Source organism: Ochlerotatus camptorhynchus, unplaced genomic scaffold (assembly GCF_037179485.1).
Source record: "Ochlerotatus camptorhynchus isolate MF236.1 unplaced genomic scaffold, CSIRO-AGI_Acam_v1.1 ptg000404l, whole genome shotgun sequence".
NCBI lineage: Eukaryota > Metazoa > Arthropoda > Insecta > Diptera > Culicidae > Ochlerotatus > Ochlerotatus camptorhynchus.
The window spans coordinates 668517-695683 of NW_027040890.1; the positions used below are offsets into that span (position 1 = coordinate 668517).

General features: G+C 37.5%; 1 protein-coding gene across 1 annotated transcript in view; it reads right to left on the reverse strand.

Annotated features, from left to right (window-relative positions):
- LOC135710878 (corticotropin-releasing factor-binding protein) overlaps positions 1 to 24440 on the reverse strand; it is a 99752-nt gene extending 75312 nt beyond the window's left edge. The window contains exons 1-2 of the mRNA XM_065233588.1: positions 24397 to 24440; positions 359 to 689 (exon numbers count right to left, since the gene is read on the reverse strand). Of these exons, the coding sequence (XP_065089660.1) occupies positions 359 to 415 (57 nt within the window). The 5' untranslated portion in view covers positions 416 to 689; positions 24397 to 24440. The remainder of the gene's footprint in view (positions 1 to 358; positions 690 to 24396) is intronic.
- Positions 24441 to 27167: the final 2727 nt, after the last annotated feature.

The following is a 27167-nucleotide window of genomic DNA, read 5'->3' on the forward strand; positions in this document are numbered from 1 at the left end:
ACTCCTATTACACATCAGCACATCCCGGAATAGGCGAAGTGCAGCTAATTCCACCTTTCCTGTGTGAATATTAACCCAGCTCTCTGATCACATTTTTGGAAAACCAAGACGACGACGATGACATCTTCATTTGCATAATTAGATCCAGCCAACGAGTAGTTATTAGCATGAAACTTTGCAATCTACGTCACTATCCGTCCCGCAGGTGAACTACTTTTATAACCTCACTCAAAGCTGTCCTCCGAGAGACATACCCATTCATAATCGCACAAATGCAATCCGACATCTGTTAGCGGTTGCTTCTCTGCTCGAAAGTTCCCTGTATGTAGCGTCATTCGTGAATTAATTAGGTACTTACCTTCGCTTGAAAGCTAAGCACCAGCACGTGAAAGCACAATATCAGGACTCCTTTCATTTCACCGTTGACCGATTTGGTTAAAAGACAATTGACCAAAAATTGACCGTTCTCTTCTTTGCTGGAAAGTTCGCTGCTTGATGATTCTATCGTCCCAGGAGCGTCGGCAACGAAATGGAAACTTTAATTCCACAATGAGGATGACTTTCCCCCACTCGGTAATCCGTCTTCTACCACGACAGACTCAAAGCGTTTCTCTGTTGATCTAGGAACTTGACCGCGGGACATTTGTTGTCATCATATTCAGTGTATCTACAATCCGTAGCGTGACTTGCTGTGGACAAACATTGAAGTGTGCTTGCTCATATCTTGTTATTTCGGAAGTGGTTCTGCTTTTGGGGCGGAAGTGCTCATTGGATTACTGTGTATGAATCTGTTTCGTGAGAGATTTTATCTGTTCATGGGACGAGCTTGAACCATTCTGATGGGTTAGCAGATGTTTATTGTTGTTGCTATATGGTGAACTAGTTGCAATGGGTTCTATTTTTGGGGGTGTTGTACCAAATTCATACCGAGTGACTCATAATCCAGAGGGATGGAAAGTTTTCCCATAAATTACGCATCACTTGACGAGTATAATACTATGGTGGAATTTGACAGATGATGATAATTTATTGAAAAAACGGATGTATCTATAGATCAGATTCCAGTCCGGTATGAGTAGAACTTATCGATCACTCTCAACCAGGAAGCAAAATTTTGTTTATTAAAGATTTGTATAATAGATATGCAAGATATTCATTAAATTTCCGCATAATCAGATACTGGAATGCGGTCGTCGGAAGACTTTTCGATGGATTATAGGGGAAATGGATCTAATGTTGGCCTATGGATCTAAGATTGGGCCCATCGCTAAAAATCTGCTACTTATCAATTTTATCTAGATGAACGCGTCATTGAGACGGTACTAATGGATATGTTGGTCGCTATTGAAAAATTAGTTGATTGCTGAATTTATATATGCGCCCAAATTAGGGGCATTTGGGCCGTCATTAAATCCATTTTCCGTACATAATATTCAATGAAAAATGATCTGAACTGATTTATTCCAATACCTAGAACATTGTCTAGCATGCGTTTTGTACAAAAATACTGGAAATAAAATTTGTAAATTTTGCTATCAGAAGGTGATAGCGATTTTAAAATTATCACCGATTGCCTGCAAAAAGTGATTCAATCGCTGATCGGATTCAGTTCCAATCACTGTGTATGGTGGTGTCCGGTCATCGGCATCAGCAGCAGTGCTTTTGGCGCGTGGCATTGAACATTGTTCTCCAGTACACAACGAAAGTCTGCAGCGAGCTGCAGCCCACATGGACATCCATAGAAAGAGGAAGAAGCCGTACCGCTATTGATCGGAATCAGTAGCTCATCGTGAGTCGCTGTGGGCCATCTATGCCAAGCGCGTCACCCTCATTCCAAACAACATACAGCTCACCAGCCTCATCTGTGTTCAACACCCTTATATTTCAGCATTACTCAACCATTACGACAAAACGGTCCTTTTCAGGACCACCATAAATTTGTAAATGAATATTTTTTGGTCATCAATCGGATGTCAGTTCCCATATCAAGATAGAGCTGGAATTAGAGCGTAACAGCTTTTGTAAACAATTACTTCTTTCGGTGATGTCTTGAAAGTCAAAGCTCGCCCATGCAAATCAACATCACCATCAGGTAGGGTAAGACTTCCCTTACCCGACGGTGATGTTGGTTTGCGTGGGGGTGCCTTGAATTCCTAAAAATCATCGAGAGAAGTCATTGTTTACAAAAGCTTCTACGCCTAATTCCAGCTCTATCTAGATATGTTTAAATCTAACAAACCATATACTTTAAGGCAACATTGGAGGTGTAATTTCAAAATCCAAAGTCGGTCGTGGCCACTTTCATGTCTGATTTTGATCCAGAGATGATGGATTTTAATTTTTAATACGACAATCCATAGGAAATTTTTCTACTAATCTGCTAAAATTAAGACTATAATATTTCAAAGTGTTACTATTGAAAATCGTACGAATGTGCAACTATTGCTATGATAATTAAAATTATCAACGATTGCAGGCGAAAAGCGATTTCCCTAACACAGATTTCAAAGTTGAATTCCATTCGGTCTCACCAAACGGTGTTTATTCAATCACCGCTTGGTGAGTGGTGGTGTTCTGCAGTACACAACGAATGGCTCCCTGTAAGCAGTGAGCTGCTGCTCACATGAGCATCCAAAGAAGGAGGAAGCAGCCGCACCGCTATTGACCGGAATCAGTAGCTCTACGTGAGTCGCTGTGGGCCATCTATGACAAGCGTGTCCTAAAGAGCATAAACAAGAGAACTCCGCTCAAATTCCTATTCCTACACAAAACACAAGCTCCTGCTGCAGTTAACAAATAAGATTTATTATATAAGACCACGTAGTCCTACGTCGCCATTGCGTACAACCCTTTGGGGCTGTCCCTAACAAAATTCCAGGTCCCAACCAAGGTTGCAAAGACTCATTTCAGCTAAAATAATGTTTTTCGGAATAATAAAACCAAAAGATTGTATGATGGCATGTTTTACTTGTAACTTACAAGAAGAGGTTACAAAGTATGCGTTGGAAACATAAAACCTGTAAATTTTGCTTTCTATGAGTCACAATCAGCGATTTGTTGATCGCTGAGTGAGTGAGTGAGTGAGTGAGTGAGTTTGTGAAAAATCGCTGATTGTGACTCTCATGAAGTGAAATAAACAGGTTTAATATGTCAAACACATTCTTTGCAACCTCTTCTTGTATCCTACCAATTCAAAATTTGATCATGGCATCTAATTATTTCATAATTTAGAAAAACATTGTTTTAGCTGAAATGAGTCTTTGCAACCTTGGTCCCAACATTTGAATAATGTTGTGTAGGCTAAAAGCGTGTGGTTCGTAAAAGCTTTGTGTAGACATCCTAGAAAGAGAAACCCAGGTAAATTTTAAAAATAAATTCAAAGAAATTTCAAAATAAATTATGAATAGAAACGCTCACGGTGAAAAAATTGAATTATGAGGTTGATTTCAAAGAAAGTCCGAGAATAATTCAAACGGAAATACATGTTGATGATCGATTCAAAGGAGTTCTGATGTTAGCACAACAGGAATACTGAAGAGAATCGAAAGGCGTCAGAGAAAAAGTCTATGGAAAGTTCAAGGATAATTGCAATAGACTTCTGAGGAGGACTTTCATGAAATCAAATACTGAGGATATCAATTAATTAGTTTAGAGCATGACAGTGAGGATTGATGGCCGATCAAGACCAGATCCAGCTTAATTTGCACAAAGTACCAAATCAATGGGACTTGGGATTAGCAACCCATTCTCAGTTTGCAAACTCCGGTCCATCAGTTTCAATAGCGGCGTCTGTTCTTAGATAGTTACTACAGACCGACAACACCTCAACACATCCACGGTTGTCATGGGAAGGTTTGTTTTTGTTAGTGCGAACAGTGAATTAGATCTGAATTCAATTGCAATCTTGAGAGCAATACGATATTTTAGCCTTCCAGCAGTCGTATCCAAAATAATAATACGAGCAGTTGCATCGCTGTTGTATTGAGTGGTCAAGGATACAACTACTTAGCAGTGTCTGTTTTTTATCATTTATAGCCACCAAGGAGTAGTGCATCAACCCAGTGCAGATGAATGCGTTTGTTTTTAAAATCTTCGCTGCATTTTACATCAACGAATACGCGTTTGTTGATATTCACCAGTGCTTGATTATCCAACACAAAATTGTCGAAATCAGAAGCGATCCTCATAAGCAAAATAATCAAATTCATTTTGATCAAAATGATTCTTTTGAATATTGTTGACCCCATAACCTAAACCTCTATATAATCATCAATTTAGCACGAGGCAATAATTTGCCATTGATCTGTGTGTGTAAAACTCAACACAACACGTTCTTCAGCACTATATTTGCAGCCATTCCATAGCAAAACATTATAGTGGTTCTCAGAATTTCGTAAAAATTGGTAGTTTGGGTCCTTATCGCAAAGTATTAGGGCCGTTTTTTTTTTATTTGGTCATTAGATAACCATTTCCATATTACGGTGGCCCAAAAAATATTTTTTTTTTCAAAATCTTTTTTATTTCAAAAATTTAAAACTTTTGAACCCAGCCAATTTTGTTTTTGAGTTATATTTTTTGAAGTTATCAAGTCTTGGGTTTTCGCTCAATATTCCTATGCGACTAGACTACCATGCGTCTCCATTTATGTAAAGCGACTGTAACATGGTCAGATTTGAAAACTAAAATCGGCTTTTTGAACCACCCTAACATGGAAATTATTAAAATTTACGGGTCGAATCTTTTGCGGTAAGAAACAAAACTACCAATTTTTACGAAATTCTGAGTACCACACACTTAGAAATGACTATTTTGACACGAGATGTAATTCAGCTTTGCATAAAACTTGGAACGCAAACAAACATTTCATGTAAAATTAAGTGTTCTAAAACCGAAATATAAGCAACTCGACGAAGCGAACGTTTGGTTGAATTGAATTTCTCGTCCTTTTTAACTGATCGTTACGTCAAAAGGGCTGCTAGCATGTGTCGGTATCAGGGCACTAAAGTTTACATGACTTTTTCGTAGTGTGCCCTTTATCGTTTTGCAATGGAATGGCTGTTTGTTTAAAATGAAAATAATCATTTTGCATTTGATCTTCAAAATCATCTCCACCAAGATAATGACAAAAATTAATATTGACAACAACAGAGGCGATAATGAACATCCAGCAACGAACCAGTTGCTCAAGCATGTTAACAGCTTATATAACATTTGTGTGTCTTGTTTTGGTTGTACAAAAATTTACTCAACATAATTCTACGAATTCGCCTTACTTTGGTAGCTAAGATGACAGTTTGAAACATTAAAGAAAGCATTTTTTTCAGTGTTCGGAAGGATTAAACTGAAATTCAACCTCATTTATTATTTTTTCATACTGTATAAGATGAATTCTTATATTAAATATTATTATGTTCTACGTGGTCCATTGTACGATGTAAACAAATCCTATAATGGATCCCGCGTGGAACATAAAGGGTTAAAACTGACATCAATACAAATGTTCGAGGCATAAATACATTACTTCATTACACGTGTGAATGATACACTAAGTAAAGGATAAACTTGTTAGTTATCGAAACATACTGCTAAAACAATAACTAAAAGGTCATGAATTCAGCATAAATGGCTAAAACAGCTGCAAGGGGGTTCCTAATATGCCAATTATCCTAATTGATGTTAAGTCAAATTCGAGATAACAAAAAAAAAACATTTTGTCAAATTTGCTTTGAAATTATGGGAAAGGCTCGTAAATGCCAATCTAGACGAATCCTGATGAGCTCTCTTCAGTAATGCGTTCATAATAATTGGAAGTTTCATTCATCCTTAGTAACAATTTTGGATTTATGAAGGTTGTGTAAACCATGATTTAGACTTGTAGAAAGCCTAAACACCTCGATAAAACTTGCAGTATTACTTGAGTAGATTATATGATCGAACCTCGTAAGACTCATACAGGTTTTAAAGAATAAAAATGTTCAAAATTACTATAAATCACATTCTATCACTTACCAAATTTGAAAACATAATTTAACGTATTTTAACAGTTTTAGTAATCCCCCTAAATAAAGATAACTCATTCAATCAACCAGTTTTCGTAATACTTTTTTGTTGTGATGTTAAATTTCTAATATCCTAATAGATTCTCCAAAATGCACCCTGGGGCAAAACACCCAATGTGGGTTTTCATTGCTAGTTTTAGTTCTTAACTAGCAATGCTGCGTGTCAAATTCATAAAATATAAACCGGAAAGCTGTGTGTTTTGTCCCGGGGTGCATGTTGGGCTGTCTTCCCTTACTCCTCTGTGCAACGGTCTTGATAGCTGGTAGCGTCAATTTATAAAAGGAATTAACGCTTGAGTCATTTAATATCTGGACCCACTGTTTTACTGCAGTGCTTCTAGCGGTCGGATCTGAAATGTTTTGACAGCAGTTCGTTTTGAAATTTTTCTTCTTTCAGTGCTGAAAAGTTCGTCACGATTTTGTTTAAAACAAGTTATACTTGATGTAAACCACGAACCAAAAATTAATTTTGGACGCCCAGTTGGAAAATCCGACGTGGTCAGGTTAAAAAATCGCGAAGCCGTTAAAATTGGCCAAATCGACCGTGTGCAGTGTACTCAAACGTTTCCATGAGTTGCATACTATCGGTCGGCAGGATCATAGCAAGCATCGTAGGATAAGAAACAGAAGCTGCATTTGAAGGTGTTGAGAACGGTTAGGACAAACCGAGGGCTGTCGGATTATAATATCGCCAAGAAAATCAAAGCCAGCCAAAGCACTGTCAGAAAGATTCGTCAGCGAGAAGTATTTCGATCATTTCGGGTCAGTAAGCAACCAAACAGGACACTTAAGCAGAATCTATTGGCCAAAAGACGTACCCGGAAGCTGTACAATAAGGTTCTTACAAAGTACGATCCTCATGCATGACGAAACGGACGTTAAGATCGATTAAAGGCAGCTTCCCGGACAAAAGTTCTATAAAGCCACTGGTTGAGGTGATGTCCCTAGCAAGTTCAAATTCGTTTTTTCCGATAAATTTGCAAGATAGCTCACGATCTGGCAAGGTATTTGCAGCAGCGGACAAAAAAAAACAGGTTTTCGTGACAAACAAGACTAGGGATTCCAAAATGTACAAACAGCAGTGCCTGAAAATACGTATTCTTCCGTAAATTAAGGCTCACAATTGACATGTAAAGTTTTGGCCTGATTTGGCAAGATGCCACTACAGCGGAGAAGTTCTACAGTGGTATCGAGACAACGGGGTAGTTTTCTTTGAAAAGGACATAAATTCACCCAACTGCCCTCAATTCCACCCAATTGAGAAATGTTGGGAAACAGAAGTTGAAGAAGAGTGGAAAGGTGACTCGGGATGCGACAGAGTGTCCAAAACAAAGCGTAAAATTAGTGACTGCTTACGCTTAGAGTTGGTGTATAATGAGTCACGGTTTTCGAAAGATTCCGTTTCTTTTCACTTGGCAACAGAGGACTTCTGCATCAACTTCAAATGACTTCTAGCCATAAATAAAAATAGCGGCTGTAGTAAATCATTGTATCAGTGATTTTGTCAAATTATCTTAACAAAAAATAGTAGAAATTCTCATTACTGGTCATTACTAAACGTATCCCATGGCATGTTAATGCTCACTGCGTATTTATGATCATTTCTTCGATTATATTTTATATTTTATTGCAATACCTTTCGTGGACCTTCCATAGCATCGTAATTTTGTTTACTTTGCTCGATAGGTAGCCGGTTTGACAGTTCAATAGGTAGACTTGGCTTCACTCTTGGCGTGACTCATTATAGACCGACTCTACTTACGCTGAGTATGAAAGCACTGCACTATTCTATCCATTGCTCTGTGCAGACCGTTTGTACCGAGGCAATGAAAGAGCAAACAAAAACACTCAGTCACTCACGAACAGGTGACTCACACCGCTTGCCTTCGCTCACACAGCATGTAATTGGGTTCTTGAATTTTGAAAAAAAAATATCGGTTTTTATATATCATCTGAAAGAGCTTCGTTTTCTGAGCACAGCGATATTTTTTTCGAACCCGCACACTTTCATCTCAATTTTTAAATCAAGATCTAAAGCAAAATAATAACTTCACTTATTGGCACTAAACTGACAAACTGACAGTTCGCTCCCATACAAAGTGACACCGAGGGACGATAATAAGGTGATTTTTGCAAATGTAATCGTACTTATTTAAAATAGTTCCAGTGTACCAAAATTGATGAAATTTCGGGTTTGGGTTCCATTTCTAATGCAGATTACGAATATGCATTTACCTCAATACCCTTAAAGAACCCAATTGAGTCATTTTTCCATAGAAAATGTACGCTCAGTCATTCAAAACAAGTATTGAGTACAATCACGGCAGAACAAACGTGCTGACTGAGCTACTGACTGAGTGCTCGGCTGTCAGTGACTCGTTTATCTCTCAATCATTCAGACTCTCACGAGGCAGTGAATGATGAGGCAGATGGCAGTTCATATTCATACGAAAATAACTCAATTAACCTGTTTTGCGCACTGGTCCAAAATATGATGAGTGGTATTCGAAGAAAAGTTAGGAATGATTGTTTTCGCTATTTTTTCCTATAAATTGCAATAAATGTCCTTCATTTTAAGTACTCAACATTTTTATTTCATTAAGATGGCTCCGAGATACATCCGTTTTATAGGTCCAGATATAAAATGACTCAAGCTTTAATATAGACAGTTAATGATAACGTGTATAGTTTTGTTGATTAGTCATACCATTAATTTATGCAAACTTTTGAAAATCTGTGCTATTAGCGCTGTGGTGCTAGCAGGAATTATTTTATAGCATCGGTTTTTGATAGTCTTTTTTTCAAATATTGATTATTTCAATCGTTGTCGTCAACTTCAATGGTTTGATAAAACTGTTTGTAGTTTTTTATTAATTCGTCATGTGGTGGGCATTAAGTTAGAGGGAACTAAGTAGAAAATTAAAAATATTGAGATAGTAACAGCATTGGATAAAGAATTTCCTCAGCTACGCTTCGCTTTTGTCAGATTTTTTTAATATTATAAACAACAAGAGCTAGAATAAAACGGGTTGTTCTATTATGTAAAAATAATGCTACTAAACAAACTTTAAATTATTTGGTCTTAAAATCAAAAGAAAAATTTTACTTAGTTTGCTAAGATACTCGTAAGTTTTTGAAAACACAGTTGGATCCAAAAAACACAAAATAAGCAATTTTGAGAATGGTAAGGATGGCTCTATTATCGAAGAATCTAAATTATGTGAAAAATAGTATTGAAAGCCATCTGGGTCAAAACTATAGTGCTGTTGTTCCCACTTCGGAGCCAATATTGAAAATAGTGGGCATGAGTGATTAGTATTCCTCCGATGTCTTCATTCACTACTTAAAAAGTCAAAATGAAGGCATCGCTATAAATGATGTAAAAGTTGTTAATATGTTAGAAAAAAAAAAACGCTTCACTTACAACAAGTTTAGTGTTGTGATTGGAGTCAATGTCGATACGTATAAATGTTTGTTATGTGCGAAAAAAAGTTAGTGTAGGGTTTGATCGATGCTCGATAGTTCCCGCGATTAATGTGTTGAGATACTTCAAATTGTGGAGAAAGAGGGTTATGTGCGAAAAAAAGTTAGTGTAGGGTTTAATCGATGCTCGATAGTTCCCGCGATTAATGTGTTGAGATACTTCAAATTGTGGAGAAAGAGCACGAAATTATTGCAACACATTTAAATTGCTCTCAAATTTCACGGCTCAGTGTGTGTGACCATTAAAATAGGATAATATGCCGATTTTCATACAAACAAGCCAGCTTTGACATGTTGCAACTATGTTTTGTTATGTTCAATTGAGCTGAAATTTTGACACAGAATTCCAAATATGCTGAATCTTTTGCGTACGTAATATCAAATTATTGGAAGCGCTTGCCGGAAATTGACGGGCTGGTTGAAAATAGCAAATAAAATAGCACATTTATAATTGGATCAATGTTTGGTAAAATGCCCGACACTTTTACTTCACGTCATCCATAAGAGCAACTGGGCATTCTGAGGCATAACATTTCTGATCACGCCTTCCTTCGAAAGGGAAGTAAAGCCGTTGGTCACCGGTTCATGAGTTGATGAGTCGATAGGTAGCGTCAAGATGTGGGAGCTGCCTCCCTGGCATCGGTAGCATTGGTACTCAGCACGAAAAACAAGATCGATGGAAAATAAATCAAAGAAGAAAAAATCCTTGAGAGCTTGTATAGTCGTATCCGGTTCCATTTTCTCATTTTTAGCCATTACCTCCGCATGTCATTTGCATCCTTTACTTTCTCCTTGGTCTTTCTGAGTTTCCGCTTCATCATGGCCCAATAGGTTTCGATTGGGTGTAGTTCTGGACAGTTCGGTGGATTAATGTCCTTGGGGACAAAATGCACCGAATTAGCCTCATATCATTCCAGCACGCTTTAAGAATAGTGACATGAAGTCCGGCCAAAACAATGGTTTTTCACTGTGCTGCCTCAAAAATGGCAGCAGACGTTTTTGGAGGCATGCATTTTTATTAATTTCACCATTTAATGGTACGACGAATATGTTACTTATTTTTCCACAGGTGCAGATAGTTTATCAAATAAGGCATTTTGTTGCAAATTTCGACATTTTCTTTTTCTTGAAACGATCATCCACTTTGAACTTACCGAGTGCAGTTTCGAACCCCTTTGGATACGGTTGTGTTTTAAGTTTGTTCTCTGTTTTGTGCGTGCGTTCGTTTTCATAGTTTTCGGCTGTATTTGCCGGATTAGCGCTGGCACTCTACCTCCCGGACGGTTATTCGTGTGTGATTGGTGGTTTTCTCCCTTTCCGGGAAGTTTTAGAATCGAGAAAGAAAACGTGATTCATCATGTTTGCAAGCATCAGAAGAGATGTCGCTATCTGCGTTGTTTGATTTTTCTCCCGTACCAGAAATTAGTGGCATCGCGAGTGATAGTTTTTAACTTCAGTTTATTTATGCGTTGTATGATTTTATGAGCGGTCGCTTCGTGTTCGCGTCAAGGAGATGCAAGTTGCCACTTCCACTTGGAGCAATCGACTATATTAGACCAAAGGATTGATCCCCGTAAATATGGTGGGTCTATGATCGAAACTACTACACCAAACGTGACAGAGCTGCTTGCAAATGATTCACTTGGACTTATTTGGTGAGATTGTTCCTATTTTCTACTTAGCTCTTTATAACTAAATTTGTATGAATCCGTAGCATTTGGAATCATTTGATCTGGATGAGACTCTTAATTTTTGTTTGTTTACATTATATTTAATCAGTATTCTTAGGGTCCGCGTTTTGTGGTTAAGAAGTACTACTGAGATTTTTTTCGTAAATCCGAGAAATCGGGGACGATTTGAGTGCGCGGCGCGAGCGAGAGAGTGTCCTGGCCAATATGCTAAAGGTATAAAAAAGGAAACGTCCGAAAGTGGCTGTATAACAATTATTCACAAGCATTCTTCCAGGTTAATTCAAGAATAGTTTGATGATGATAAATTTTCCTAATATTGACATTTCAGTTATGACCCGATCCTGTCAACCTCTCCGCGCATCAGACTGTTATTTTTCAGTAATTCCACATAATTGTGATTTCATATCTTTCTCCTTCAAGATGGTTGTTTAAGATACACATACTTTGCTAGCTGACAAAATTTGGTCATTGCTGTATAATTATTCTCTTTTTTCAGCCTTCATTCAGACTGGATCTATTGATTTAAATTAAATAATTTCTTCTTCCAGCTCTTCGGTAGCGGAACATCATTAGATTTATACTGTAATGATTTACTCTTACGACTTTCCTCCTGGTTTTGCCTGTTGATTTGATTTGTTTGAATTGGTTTTCAGCTCTTTGGTTTTGGCAGTCACGGGCGGTCAATTTTGCTCATGCTCATGCTCTAAGTTTATTTTCAGCTTTTCTATGATGGAACGCATTCAGATTTATATTATAATGATCCACCATTTTGTTTAGGCTTCAGGCAAATCCAAGTATAATGCATGATAACACTCATTCATTTAAAACTATGGTTGTATCACTTATCAAGGTGAATCCTGATCCAACGAACCCAACTTACTAAAAAAAAAATCTTGTGTCTTTTGTTGGGGTGCAGAGGTAAACACGGCCCACAAACAACAAAGGTCACTCTTTTTTTTTTTTTTTTTTTTTTAACTCTTTATTTGTTCCAAATTCAAAATAAATTACATTTCATTTTTAACCTAGGTGCTCCAGTTACTACAGTAACTTACCAGCCTTAATTGTTATGATATATATCTAAGTATTTTTACATTGTTCCTGTCTTGGCAATTCAGTATTTTAAACAGGTTTTTTAAACCTGCATGTCAGTATAACAATTGATAGCTTAAAACTAAATAACTAAAACTAAATCTTATCTAAGTATAAAGGGAATTAATCGTTGCAATTGAGGATTGTAACGATTTTTGCCGGAAATTATTAATTATTTTGTTAGACATTTGTGCTAAAGTCTCAACATTCGAAATTCTATGTACTTCGGTAGTACTGTACCAGGGAGGCAACTTCAAAATCATCTTCAGAATTTTGTTCTGAATCCTTTGAAGTGCTTTTTTCCTGGTAGTGCAACAACTAGACCATATTGGCACAGCGTAAAGCATGGCCGGTCTAAAAACTTGTTTAAATATTAGAAGTTTATTCGTCAGGCAAAGTTTGGATTTCCTGTTAATAAGAGGATACAAACATTTTATATATTTGTTACATTTGGCTTGAATGCCCTCAATGTGATCTTTAAAAGTTAATTTATGGTCAAGTATTAATCCAAGATATTTCACTTGGGTTGACCAGGAAATTGGAACTCCGTTCATAGTGACTATGTGACTACTACTAGGTTTCAAAAACGAAGCTCTAGGCTTATGTGGAAATATTATAAGTTGAGTTTTGGAAGCGTTGGGAGAAATCTTCCATTTTTGTAAATAAGAAGAGAAAATGTCTAAACTTTTCTGCAGTCTGCTGCAAATAACACGAAGACTTCTTCCTTTAGCGGAAATGCCTGTGTCATCAGCGAACAAAGATTTGTGGCAACCCTGAGGCAAATCAGGGAGGTCCGAAGTGAAAATGTTATACAATATAGACCCAAGAATGTTACCCTGAGGAACTCCTGCTCTAACAGGTAGTCGATTAGATTTGGAATTTTGATAATTTACCTGCAGAGTTCTGTCAGTTAAATAATTTTGAACTAATTTCATAATGTAAAGTGGAAAATTAAACTTTTTCAATTTAGCAATCAAACCTTCATGCCAAACACTGTCGAATGCTTTTTCTATGTCTAGAAGAGCAACTCCAGTTGAGTGGCCTTCAGATTTGTTTGAACGAATTAAATTGGTAACTCTCAAGAGTTGATGAGTAGTTGAATGCCCATGGCGAAATCCAAACTGCTCATCTGCAAAAATTGAGTTCGTGTTGATGTGAAGCATCATTCTATTCAAAATTATTTTTTCAAAAAGTTTACTTATTGAAGAAAGCAAACTTATTGGACGGTAGCTAGAAGCTTCAGCTGGATTTTTATCCGGCTTCAAAATTGGAACAACTTTTGCATTTTTCCATTTATCAGGAAAGTATGCCAAATGGAAACATCTGTTAAATAATTTTACCAGGAAAGACAAGGTACTCTCTGGGAGTTTTTTGATGAGGATATAGAAAATACCATCATCACCTGGAGCTTTCATATTTTGAAATTTTTTGGTTATAGACCTTACTTCGTCCAAATCAGTCCCCCAGGAATCATCAAAAATATTTTCCCGAGAGAAAATATTCAGAAAATCCCGAGCAACCTGATTCTCAATAGGACTAGTAAGACCCAAACTGAAATTATGGGAACTCTCGAATTGCTTAGCAAGTTTCTGAGCTTTTTCCAAATTTGTGATCAAAATTTTACCACCTACTTTAAGCGCTGGAATTGGCTTTTGAGGTTTTTTCAAAATTTTTGTGAGTTTCCAAAAGGGTTTGGAACTCGGGTCTAATTTAGAAACATTATTTTCAAAAGTTTTGTTCCTCAGGGCAGAGAATCGCTTTTTAATTTGTTTTTGCAAATCCCGCCAGATAACTTTCATGGCAGGATCGCGTGTTCTTTGAAATTGTCTCCTACGGACATTTTTAAGACGGATCAAGAGCTGAAGATCATCGTCTATTATAATTGAATCGAATTTAACCTCGCATTTTGGTACTGAGGCAGCTCTTGCTTCAACTATAGAAGTAGTCAGAGATTCAAGAGCATAATTAATTTCATCTTTGGTTTGCAAAGGAATGTTTGGATCAAAGTTATATTCCATAAATAATCGATATTGCTCCCAATCAGCCCTATGGTAATTGAAAGTAAAGCTGTTGGGATTGGAAATTATTTCTTGGGATATTTCAAAAGTTACTGGAAGGTGATCAGAACCGAAGTCAGCATGGGTAACCAATTGGCTACAAAGATGACATGAATCAGTTAAGACCAAATCAATAGTTGAGGGATTTCTTGCAGAAGAAAAGCATGTTGGGCTGTTTGGATATTGAATAGTGTAATAACCTGCAGAACAATCATCAAACAGAATATTACCATTGGAATTGCTTTGAGCATTATTCCATGAGCGGTGTTTTGCATTAAAATCACCAATAATGAAGAATTTAGACCTATGTCGGGTAAGTTTCTGAAGGTCACCCTTGAGAAAATTCTTTTGCTGGCCTACACATTGGAATGGCAAATAGGCAGCTATAAACGTAAGTTGTCCAAATTTTGTTTCAACAGAAACTCCCAAAGTTTCAAAAACTTTGGTTTCAAATGAAGAAAGAATTTTATGCTTGATTCGTCTATGAATAATGATGGCAACGCCACCACAGGGTCCATCAAGACGATCATTTCTATAAATCAAGTAATTTGCGTCCTTCTTAACCTTATGGTCAGGTTTAAGGAACGTTTCAGTTATAACGGCAATATGCACGTTATGAACTCTCAAAAAATTAAATAGCTCGTCTTCATTATCTTTAAGAGATCGAGCGTTCCAATTTAAAATGTTTAAAGCTTTAAAATCCATTACTGAATTTTAAAGTCATGACAATATTATTAGCAAATTTTACTCCAGTTTGAATAGCATCAAACATGGAGTTAGATTTAAGCATATCAGAAATCATGTCAATTAATGAATTCTGTAAAAATTCCATTTTAGGGGCAGTAATGCTTCCTAAGTCAAAATTGTCAAAATTTCCGTTAGAACGTTGGTTAGTATTTTGATTTCTACCCGCTGCAATAGCAGCATAGGTAGCTCCATTAACTCGCTGAACATTGTTAGCAGCGAGGGGAGTAGGTACAGATGAAACATTTGAAGCAGGGGAGATATTTGTACCTACGGGTACGAATGTAGAATTTGTTCCTCGCTGACCGTTGTTAACAGCAGAGGAATTTGTACCTGGTCGGAAACGTGGAGCGTTTCCTACCTGACGGTTAGAACGAGATTGTAGGATCGCTTTGCGAGACTTACATTCCCAAAAATTGGATTTGTGGTTTTCACCACAATTTGAACATTTAAATTTCTTAGGATCTTCCTTCACAGGACAGTCGTCCTTTGCGTGAGAGGAATCACCACAATTCATGCATTTAGCTGGCATGTAGCAATTTTTAGTTCCGTGACCCCATCCCTGGCACTTACGGCACTGGGTGAGGTTTTGGAAATTTCCTCCAGTCTTCCTGAAGTGTTCCCACTTCACTCGGACATGGAGCATAAGGCTAGCTTTTTCTAAGGCCTTAAGGTTGTTTAGTTCACTAGACTTGAAGTGAACTAAATAAAAATCATTAGAAATCCCGTTGCGCGAATCGCCAGGACGGGATTTCATTTTCATTTTGATTACTTGGAGTGGCACAACTCCAAGTAATTTTGCCAGAGCATGGAAATCGGTAGTGGTTATCACAATAGGGGGAATCTTTTCTTTCTTGGCATTAAGCCGGGAAAGTTTACTAGAATTTTTCTTGGATGATGGATCATTCTCATCATCCGTGAGCAAATCAAATTGATTACTCAAATTAATTTCATCAGAAGGGGGGTCAAGAGTTTGCCCCTTTCTTTTGCGTTTAGGCGCCATGGCGGCAGTAAATTTTTATCCAAATCGACTTCCAAGCAGATTACTATAAGAATCTGAAGGATCGAAGAGGAATTTTCCAAATCGATATCCAAGAAGGATTACCTCGGGTAGGGTCCAAACAAGGATCGAAGAGGAATAAGAGGAGTTGAACAAGGTAGAAAATTTAGTAGGTTGAGCACTGAAAAGTGCTGTTTAAATTTGTTGTAGCTTTAGGTAGTAGTAACACTTCCTTAAGCAAAAAGCAAATAGATCCGCACGGCAAGAGAGCACGATGCGGACTGTGAACAAAGGTCACTCCAATATTCCTTCCCTACTCCCACCTGATTGCAAGGACTTGGCTGAAACTTGCGCAATGAGAATTAACGGTCCCATTCAGTTCATTAATTGTACAATTTCACTGATTCTGATCAATCACGGAGTAGCAACCATTGATATGTGCAGTCAGCCTAAGCAAATATATCATATTAACAATATGATCCATTCATGCCTTTTTCCAAATGTTAATGGCGACCCGCAAAATATTGCTTCACGCACCATCTAGCGTTGAAAAAGGTCAGCAACAATCATTCAATTACAATCGAGGGGTGCGAATATAGCACTTATTACAAAAGTGAGAGTCAAATTATTTTCATTAATTACATTGCGTATATTACTTTAAAATTTGTCTGACATGTCACTGTTGTCATCAAATAAAATAAAATGCTGAAATACATTCATTTGAAATATTAAACAAATTTTCATTTGGATTAACCCTCGTGACGATAAACAAATACATTGGTAGCCTTTTCGGCCACAGAGGTGCTTTCATCGCTAAAAATTCGGTTCACCAGCTAAGCGAAAGAGTGGATCATATTGTTAATATAATATATTTGGTCTAAGCTCAGCTAAACGTTCATCCACTTGGAGCTTATCTTTTCCGGTGTAAAACTCCTGTTTTGATATTTTTTGGAAGTCAGCTTTGACGTATGTTTCATCATCCATGACACAAGAACTGTATCTGGTCAACATTTCCGTGTAGAGCTTCCTTGCGCGGATTTTGGCAACAGTTTTCAGGATCTCATCGCAGCTTGGGAAGTTTTGAACCTTGAATGCATGTAATCCAGCTCTTGCGTTGACCTTCCACACGTAAATTTGCAAAACAACGACCTTTTTGGCAACATCACGTGTTGAAATGTTGGAATTTCGGGTGAAATTACCCTTCTCCCTTCCCTCCGTCAACCGGACTTTGGTTCAATTATTGACATGCAGTATTTTCCTACAGCACCATGGGACAGCTCCGGATTTTCCATTTGAGCGTACACATTTGTTTCACGCGTGTTCACTTGACTCACTTCAGACAATAACCCAATTTACAGGATGTAAACAATACACTTCAAAGAGAAACTATGCAAATTTTGGTAATTTCCGCCTAGTAGGAATATAAATACAGCCAGTTGTAAGTGTTGCAATAATCTTGTGTTCGCCCTTTAGCACATTGTGAGAGATGCTCTTGGTGCAGCCAACAACACAAAACGTCGGAGTGCACGTAAACTGTATTGAAATATGTTAATTGTTTAAAAATTAATAAATAACGTTAAATTAACTTGCACGTATACCATGTCACATTTAGCTCTGAATGTTTGCTCTATAAAAAAAATTGATCAGAAGAAAAGTAGCTTGCGGTTCAATAAATAGCAGCCAAGTTCCAGGAATGTCGTTGATGAGTTATTTCTACTCATTTTCATAGAATCCAAAATATAGGGAAATGAGTCATAAATACACAAATGAGCGTTTTTTCTTTAGGATTAATAAACCAAAAACTGAAAAACACACTGAGAAAAAGTCAATGATTGTTTCTATGTGTTCTGCACATAGATTTTTGCAATTTGATTTATGATATAGTTTCTATATGCCAGGCACATAAATCTCACTTGCACATATCATCTCTATATGTGATCACACATACTGTTTATATGACACATAATCTGTATGTGTTTTGTTCCAGGATATCTAATTATGTGTGGCCAAATAAATATTATGCTTAATATTTTATAGAAATTTTCTATTATTTATGTGTGGATTTTTACTAGTGCAGTTAAATCAAGCATCAAATAAAACAAAATGCAAAACAATTACCATTTATTATGCGGTACGATTCTGCATCCACGGCGGCTGCAATTTGCATCATTTTCGAATGAATTCTTTCGAGATTTTCAAATTTTCTTCTACGACGGAAAGGAAAACTTTATATTTTTACATTCTCACAATCAGGGCTGAAAAATTTCATTACAGCTAAAATGCTACTTTTAGAAATTATGAAGCTATGGGATATTGAAATAATAATTTTTATATGTAAGAAGAGGAGGTAAAGCTTGTGTAGGACACATAAAACCTGTCAATATCACTTCCAGAGTGTCGCAATTAGCTATTAGTTATAACGAAGGGTATTCACTCATTGAAATATCTCATTACAGCTAAAATAGCTAATTGTGACCCTGTGAATGCAAAATTGACAGGTTTTATGTGTCCTTTACAAACTTTACCTTCTCTTGTTGGATCTTACTTAAAAAAATATTATTATTATTATATCTCATAGTTTCATAATTTTGAAGAGTGGCGTTTTAGCTGTAATGAGATTTTTCAAGCCTGCTCACAATTCCAGTTTGTTTCTTTTTGAGTCAACAAATGTGCTGAAATCTAAAATTGAGATCCAATGTTGCTCATATTCAGAAATCCCAACTACTCATGCTTTGACGTTTCAAAAGAAGTTATGAAAATGAAAATGTCTGACTCATGTTTGAGTAACCTCAAAAAAGGCTGTATGAGGCAACTTTTTAGCGTCATTTATAGCTAATTCGTTTATTATCAGTGCGAAACCGAACTTTTTGGCAGAGCGAACCTCAACCGGAGCTGCGTTTTAAAAACAAACGAGCAAACTGACGTTTGTCAGAAAACAAGCAGACCCAATTTTGATACCCGATCCAGATTGGAACTGAATAATAAACGAATTCGCTATTAGTTTTTTGACGTTTGTTCGCACTTGCTCTATCTAGCACACAGGGATGAATCACTATTTGTCCTGCTGCTCGTACTTGTTCGAGATTGCGTTTTGGTGCGCTGATCAAACGTCAAAAATCTCAGTTCACTGAGGCAGAAGGAAACTAGCCGACTCTTTCTTTCTCTCGATCCGACGAGAACACCGGATGAATGAAACAGTCGACTTACACACTTAGATTTTTTCGCCGAGATGGGCACCACCGAGCAGCTCGGCATTTTATTTTACTGGATCTCAGTGAAAAACTTGCCGAGATTCAGCTAACAAACGGGAATTTTGCCGAGATCTCAGCTAACAAACATATTTTTTGCTGAATTTCCAGCAAAATAAAATGCCGAGCTGCTCGGTGGTGCCCATCTCGGCAAAAAAATCTAAGTGTGTACGTTTCCTTCTGCCTCACCTATAGATCCTGCGCATCGGTCTCGTCTTTACGCATTTGATTTTTGGAGGTTTTGTTTCCATTCACGACGACTTCAGCGATGTCGAATTTGAATTTAAATAAAATTCCCTCGAATTTTCTGTCGATTGATACCTACTTCGAGAGGAAAAAACCTTTAAAGTGAAACGTGGAAAGAGTGACTTGAAAATACATATATTGAAGGAGAAAGTGATCTGCTTGTTATGCATGTCAGAGGCTAAGAAGAGGCCGGGTGATACCGAGGTCCGGAATTGTAAGTCGAAATGGATAAAATAAACAGACACATCTTAACCGATATCGAAGAATCTGGAGATTGACTTGATATGGATGAGCAAAACCCGTTATCTAGTATGGAGGAGGAGCTAAATGCTCAACTTCCGAGTTTGTGTGAAATGAATGTCAATGTTCCGTCAAGGACCTAAATAAGCCCCAACACTTATAACAATCAGCGTAACACGTTAGCATTACTTACGTAAGATGATGAAAAGTCTCGAACTAAATAGAGCTGGCGTGAATGCTTTATTGAACCGTCTCACGATCTCATATTCACAGCACATGAGTGGGCGCTAGTTGAATACTTCCGAAACTTTCTTGAGCCGTTTGAGGTGAGTTTTTTTTTTTTTAAGTCGTGGTTCTGAAACTATAATTGTAAACTTTTGTTGCTATATCTCTAGCAACTAAGCCTACTAATAAGTTCCATCTGACCGATTGGTGACCATATAGGGTTTGAAAATTAATATCCAACCAGTGCATTGAAGATCAGATGTTTGTTTACTGATACACTAGACATTCGATAGCTGAGAAAATAATGCTGAATAATAATGCAAAGAAATGCATTTAAAAAGCATCAGTTAGCCTTGACATTTTGAAATTGCATCATTTTGGCAGAAAATGTACTTCAACTGAAAAATTGTCTCAGTTGCTAACACTTTGATATACGACTCCACCCCCTGCAAATATAAATAAGCACTTGATTTACTTTTCTAAACAAGTTCTGAATGCACGGCCAATGAGAACGACTCAAAATTGAGTAAGAGTTACTCATATTTGAGTTCAGGTTACTCAAATTCGCGAAAACGTAGCTCACCCAGAGAATGAGTCAATTTTCCGACGCTTTTTCGAGGAAAACTTCTCGAATATGAGGAAAACTGAATGTGGTTGTAGTCGTTCCACTAGTACACTTCTAAACGTGTGTAAAATTTTCTTAAATTTTCCACATATTCAAGAAGTTGTTCCCGGGAAAGTGTGGCAAAATTTATTCACACTATGAGTGACCTACGTTTTAGCGATTTTGAGTAATCTGAACTCAAATGTGGGTAGCATTTTTTGTACATGTGGGATTAGTTTGAAAAGTATTTTTTTTCTAAATCATTAAAAATAAACTCACGCCGACCCACGCCGCCACGCCGCCGCCGCCGGCAGAAAATAACATATCACGCCGCCGCCGAAAATATTTTGATCGGCGCACAGGTCTAGTTTTGTATCATTTTCCCAGTTCTCGTGACCAGCGTTTTGTTGAAGTTTTAGAGAACTGGCTCGAGAAATTTCTTAACTCTATTAAATTAAATATATTGCCTGGTGATTTTAATACTAATTGGTGTGATAACTATAATTCTAATCATTTGAAGCGTTAAGCTGACTTTCCAGGCACAGTAGAACTTTAATTGATCATCTCCAATTCAATTTTGATTCAATTTTGATTCCATTTGTTCAGAAACATATAGTGATTTAGAAATAACCGATCATGAGACATTAGTGATTAATGTATTAGATAACATCAATGATAACGAAGATTTTGTAAAATTTAAATGCTGGAAGAAATATGCTAAACAGGCTGTTTCGAATCTTGTGGAGAGAAGCATGGATTTTCCATTTGCGTCCGGTAATTAAGATGAATCTACAGCTGTTCTTAATAACGCTTAGAAAACGTGTACCAATCTACTAGTTGAGCAAAAGTTTGTTTATTTGAAAGACTCGAACAACTGGTACAATTTGGATCATTTGCATCTTAAACGGAAAAGGGACAAATGGACCAAAATTTTGTAAATCATATATTGGCAATCATTGGAATAGGTACACAATCGCGCATAATCAGTATTCACACTCGATAAAGAAAACTCGTTGTGAATATGTCCAGAGGAAGATTGATCAGCATCAAAACAACAGCAAAGAGTTATGAAATTTTTTGAAATCTTTATTAAAACCTAGTGATCGCGCACGGGCAGAACTTCCCTACGTTGTGTGAATAGATGGTGAAAATAAAACACGGTCGTTTATCGGGCCATCCTGCCATGGCAGAGGCATGCGAACTATTGAATTTATTTGCAATCTTTACAATAGAACGGTAGGCATGATAACACTACGCTTGCGGCACTTGTGTATTGATATGAGTATTTGGGTAGGGTAGTTGCACACGTTTTGTACAAACACCTAGTAATTGCAAACCTTGGTCCATAACCTTTAATGGCACATTAGAACAGTCAGAACAAGTATTTGCATCTAAATTTAATGATTATGTTGTCGACAGTGTTTCATTGATTATTCAATCCATTGAATTGGTCGATGAACCTGCAGGTTAATAGTAGTTGTAGATTTGAAGGTTTTCACCCAATTATATTAGATGAACCTAGAATTATTTGCTACTCATTAGGAAAATCGGCTGGAGTAGACAATGTTAATGCTTGAGATATTCAATATTGCTTTCATGTCATTGACCACATCTTGCTGGACCTTATTAATGAATCATTACAAACTGGACATGTGCCACAAATTTGGAAGGAATCCTTAGTGGTTCCTATTCAAAAAGTTGTTTAAAAAAAAGTTGTTTAAAAAGTTCGATTAAAGCCGAAGAGTTTTTTCCCATCAACATGTTGCAACACATGAGAGAAAATTTTAGAACTTGTTGTTATAAGGCAAGCTGTTGGAGTATTTGAATAGCAACTCTTTGTTGACATCAGAACAATCGGGATATCGTGAAGGTCATTCTTGTGAAACTGCGTTGAATTTGGTATTAGTGAAGTGGAAAAATAAAGATACGATTGTTGCTGTTTTCTTGGATCTAAAACGCGCTTTTGAAACAATTTCTAGGCCCTTATCGTTAAGATCAATAAAGCGCGTTGGAATTACGAGTACTGCATATAAATGGTTTGAAAACTATTTGTCTGACACAAATCAATGGACTGTTTTTAATGATTCTGTTTCCAGTCCCGTGGTGAATAACCTTGGAGTGCCCCAGGGAAGTGTATTAGGGCCCCTGTTATTTATTATGTATATTCATGACTTGCGACGTGTTTTACGATTTTGCGACATTAATCTTGTTTGCAGATGATACTGTGTTATTCATTGCAGCTAAGGATTTAGATGATGCCGTTTTACACTTGAATGAAGATTTCGTTCGCTAAGTAGATGGTTGAAGTATAATCAGTTGAAATGGAATGCAAGTAAAACTAAATTTGTGGTAATTTCGCGGAATCGATTAAATGAGAACGTCTCTGTTGATAAATAAATCGTCCAGCTCAAACCTTTGTGAGAGTAAACGATGGGATAGTCACCATCATCATCATCATCATCATCATCATCATCATCATCATCATCATCATCATCATCATCATCATCATCATCATCATCATCATCATCATCATCATCATCATCATCATCATCATCATCATCATTCTCATAAAAACTTTCTATAATGTTGCTTTATAGTTTCCTGAGATAGAGATAAAAGAAAATGATGGTTTGTTGAACATAATGAAATATAACAAATTCTCCCTTGAACCGGGGGTGATTTGATCATCCAAAAAATTTGGATTCTCAAAATGTAGACTAGCACAAACATTTTCTTCAAATTTGGTTCAAATCGACAGACGCCATTTACACTTATGTATTTTTTGACGGTCACTTGGCGCAGAATGATCCACATTTATTTTCTACAAATTGGGCCTTTAAACCAAATGATGACTATGTACAACAAACATTGCGTTATTATTGACTATACAATGTCCAAAAACAAACTTAAACAATATTTCCATACGTAACGATAACTAGGAGAACCATTAATTTAAAATTATGTAAATGCTCATACGTATTGTCCTAAGATAAAGCTTGATGGATTAAAGTGAACTAGTGTCAATGTAACAAAAACGGTATGCAAACATGATTGACGACAAATAAATAGAAATTTCCATCAGTTTGAATAACAAATAAATTTTTGAGAGCGGTGTTTATGTTTTCACTACCTTAAAGATTTTTTTAAACTACAGGAAAAGATTTAATAGCTTTTAATGTATTGCACCGAAACCGAAGATTTGGTAACACTTGATCCGCGAATTTGTATGAAAATGTGAACACTCAATTTGGGAAGACTTGATGTCCAAAAATGTTGACACACTTGATCCCGGGATGTGTGTGAAAGAAAATGAATATCAAAATACAAATCATCAAATGTGGAACAAATCACTCCCATGCAGGGATCAAGTTTCTACCAATTTTTAAAATGCTCAGACACCTATCTCTTGTAACATAATTGTGTTAAGACAGTTTTAACGTTTTGATTGACTTCTTTACTTCTACCAAAGATAACCCATCAGTTGATACAATTTGTTAGACACAATCAATCAATCGCGAGAAAGGACGATATCTCCATTTAAAAATCTCTACTGCTCAAAATATGCTGAATTCGTGTTCGATTGGACATTTTGTTCATTATCACTCTTGCAGATATATCCTCCCAGAAACAGATAACTGACAACCCGAATGGTGAGCACTTCCACCCGAAAACTTACTACCCGAAACTCCTTTTCAATTTCACCAACAAACCTTCAAAAGATCAGATTTTTACTCTTTCTCCACACGAGTGTGACTGCAAAATATACAAAACTGTCGATCCTTGCTTCCGGAATTAATTAATAGTGTCAACAAAAACGGAAACAGCACTTTCGATGCTGCCTTTGTTGTTGCTTTCGGCACTCTGGTGCCAACGCGCTCCACTGACCATTTTTCCTCCCACCGCAAGGCTTCGATAAAAAACAGCTCACTTCCACACAGTCCCGGTTAAAGTGCCTCCCTTCTACAGGAATTATTTAATCCATTCACAATAGCTTTACCAGTCACTTATCATCGACCACAATCTTTTTCCCATTCAATCAAGAAGCCAAAACGCTTCAAATTATTAATCCTTGATCGAATCACTTTTCCAGTCCGTTAAATACGTTTCATTTACATTTCCAGTTTCTAGACACGTACACACATCGCCGGGAGAAATTATGAACGTTCATCAACGCCTCACACACTGTAGACAACAACCTGCAAATATTTCACTCAAAGAACTGCACCACTGCTTCCCACGCTACAGAAGGAAACTCACTCACAGTATGAAGCACTGAATGCCTAAGACCATCGGCAAACATCAACCCCTTGCTGAAGAACGTTGAATGACGGTGTTTGATGGGGGCTTTTCCGTTTTTATATTACACCATGCGGGACCGAACCATGAACATATTACAATCGGCAGCCGGGTTCGTATTCCGACCGACAAGCAGCGCCACCGAAGACAGAAGGGGGATTTTGCGCGCCAACCATCAGCCTGTTGCTGCTTTTGCCGCCCCATGGGTGGGTGGGAGCAGAGGACACGAATCACGTTGTTGGTTGTATTTGCGGGAACCCAGCGTAGAGGCCGAAAATTCCCGCGCTTTTATACCCGAGAAGGGCTTCCAGAATACGATTCTATACCGCTTCAAATATGAAGCATCATTTTGGGAAAAGTTAATAAGCAAGAATTAAATAACATCAAAAATCAAAAGCTAAAAATATTCGCCGAAAACAATTGCTTGAGTCCAAAAAATCGTTTCCCATGCACAAATTGTATTTATTAAAAGTTTGGACTTTGGAAACAAGGTTGAAGGAACACATCGCAGAGGTAAAAAAGGCTAACAAAGAGATGGATAAAGGACTTCATTATGAATTTAAGTTCAAGGTTGCAGAATATATCGTTACAAAGGGGCACAATTTGACAAACGATAACATCAATATCCTGCGAAGTGTATCTTCGCCTTGGAAACTAGACGTAGCAGAAAGTTTAGAAATATTTAAACATAATCCATCAGCATTGCTTAATAGAGATCAAGGAAACGGATACTCGAGACTCTTAGGCATGCTAACTAAAACCACACATCGTAGCATGTATCTACCTGTTGGAGACTAAATTTAGGTACCTGGTTAGGTAAATTGTGACATGGCAGTGGATACGTGCTGATTTTTAGTACCTATTGATTAGTATTTAACTCGTAGATAAAAGATGGATTCTTCAGTGGTGTTGAGTACTTGGCACTGATGAAGTCTGCAAGTAGTAGACGAAATACGCGTATCTGTCAAAAGATAAGCAGATCCTTGGTGACCCCGCGCAGAAAATGGTTCGGTGTAATAGCTTCAGTCTCCTCTGAATCTTGTGGTAGATAAGTCAACGGACGAGAATTTACCATGTCTTCCGCCTCGGACAATGTGGCCAGGAGTATTGCATGCGTCAACTTCCTGCCGTCATCCAATGCCCTCATCGCCTCCTTCACTGATCGCACCATTCTTTCACAGCTTCCGCCCATGTGAGGTGTTCCGGGAGGGATGAAGTGCCACTTGATTGCCGGACTTGAGACGCTTTCAGCGCATACCGCACTGATCTTCTGCTTCGCTTTGGACATCTTGAACCCTTGAAATTGGTTCCGTTGTCCGAAAAGAATTCGTCCGGTGACCCTCGCTTGCAGATGAATCTCCTTATTGCCATCAGACAAGCTTGCGTGGTCAATCACCACCTCGAGGTGAATGGCTCGTACCGCAAGGCAAGTGATCTCTTTTCTCTTCGACGCCCGACCAACATTCTACAGGACAAAGGTAATCAACTCCCACCGAGCTGAAGGGCCGGAACTATGGCTTGACCCGTTGAACTGGTAGCAGCGGCATCACCGAAGCTTGTGACTGACATCGGTTGACTCGACACCACATGCAGTATTTCACGGCTATTGATCGAAGCTTTGGGATGTAGAAGCGTTGTCGAAGCTCGTTAAATACGGTTTCCCGGTTGGCATGACCATACTTTTCATGGAAGTGTTGTATAATCATACTTGTGATCTAGTGTCGCTTGGGAAGGATTATCGGGAATTTCTTGTCGAAAGGAACTACTTTCGACAGCGCCAATCTTTCTCCAATTCAAGCGATTCCGTCAGCATCGATGAAGGGACTCTGCTTGTAGATCCAGCTCGACTTGTCAACGAGTACTGCCCCAAGTAACAATCTAAATGCTTGGAAGATTTATTCTTATTTTAACATTTTTTTTTATCATAGCATCCCTTGCAGCCTGTGGTTGTATTACGGTTTTGTGTGCTTGTCATAATATCAGGCCTTCAAGTCATCGTTAAAACTGTTTTACGACTACTAAATTAAAGCTCAGACTTCATAGTTTTAACGGTAGCTGTAAGGTGGTTCTTTATCACTACTTATAACTGCAGAATAAAACCAAAATAAAACATACAATTATGTTTTATGGCATACTTTTTATGACCGATACAAACCTTTAAGCAGTCTTAGACCTTCATTAAAAC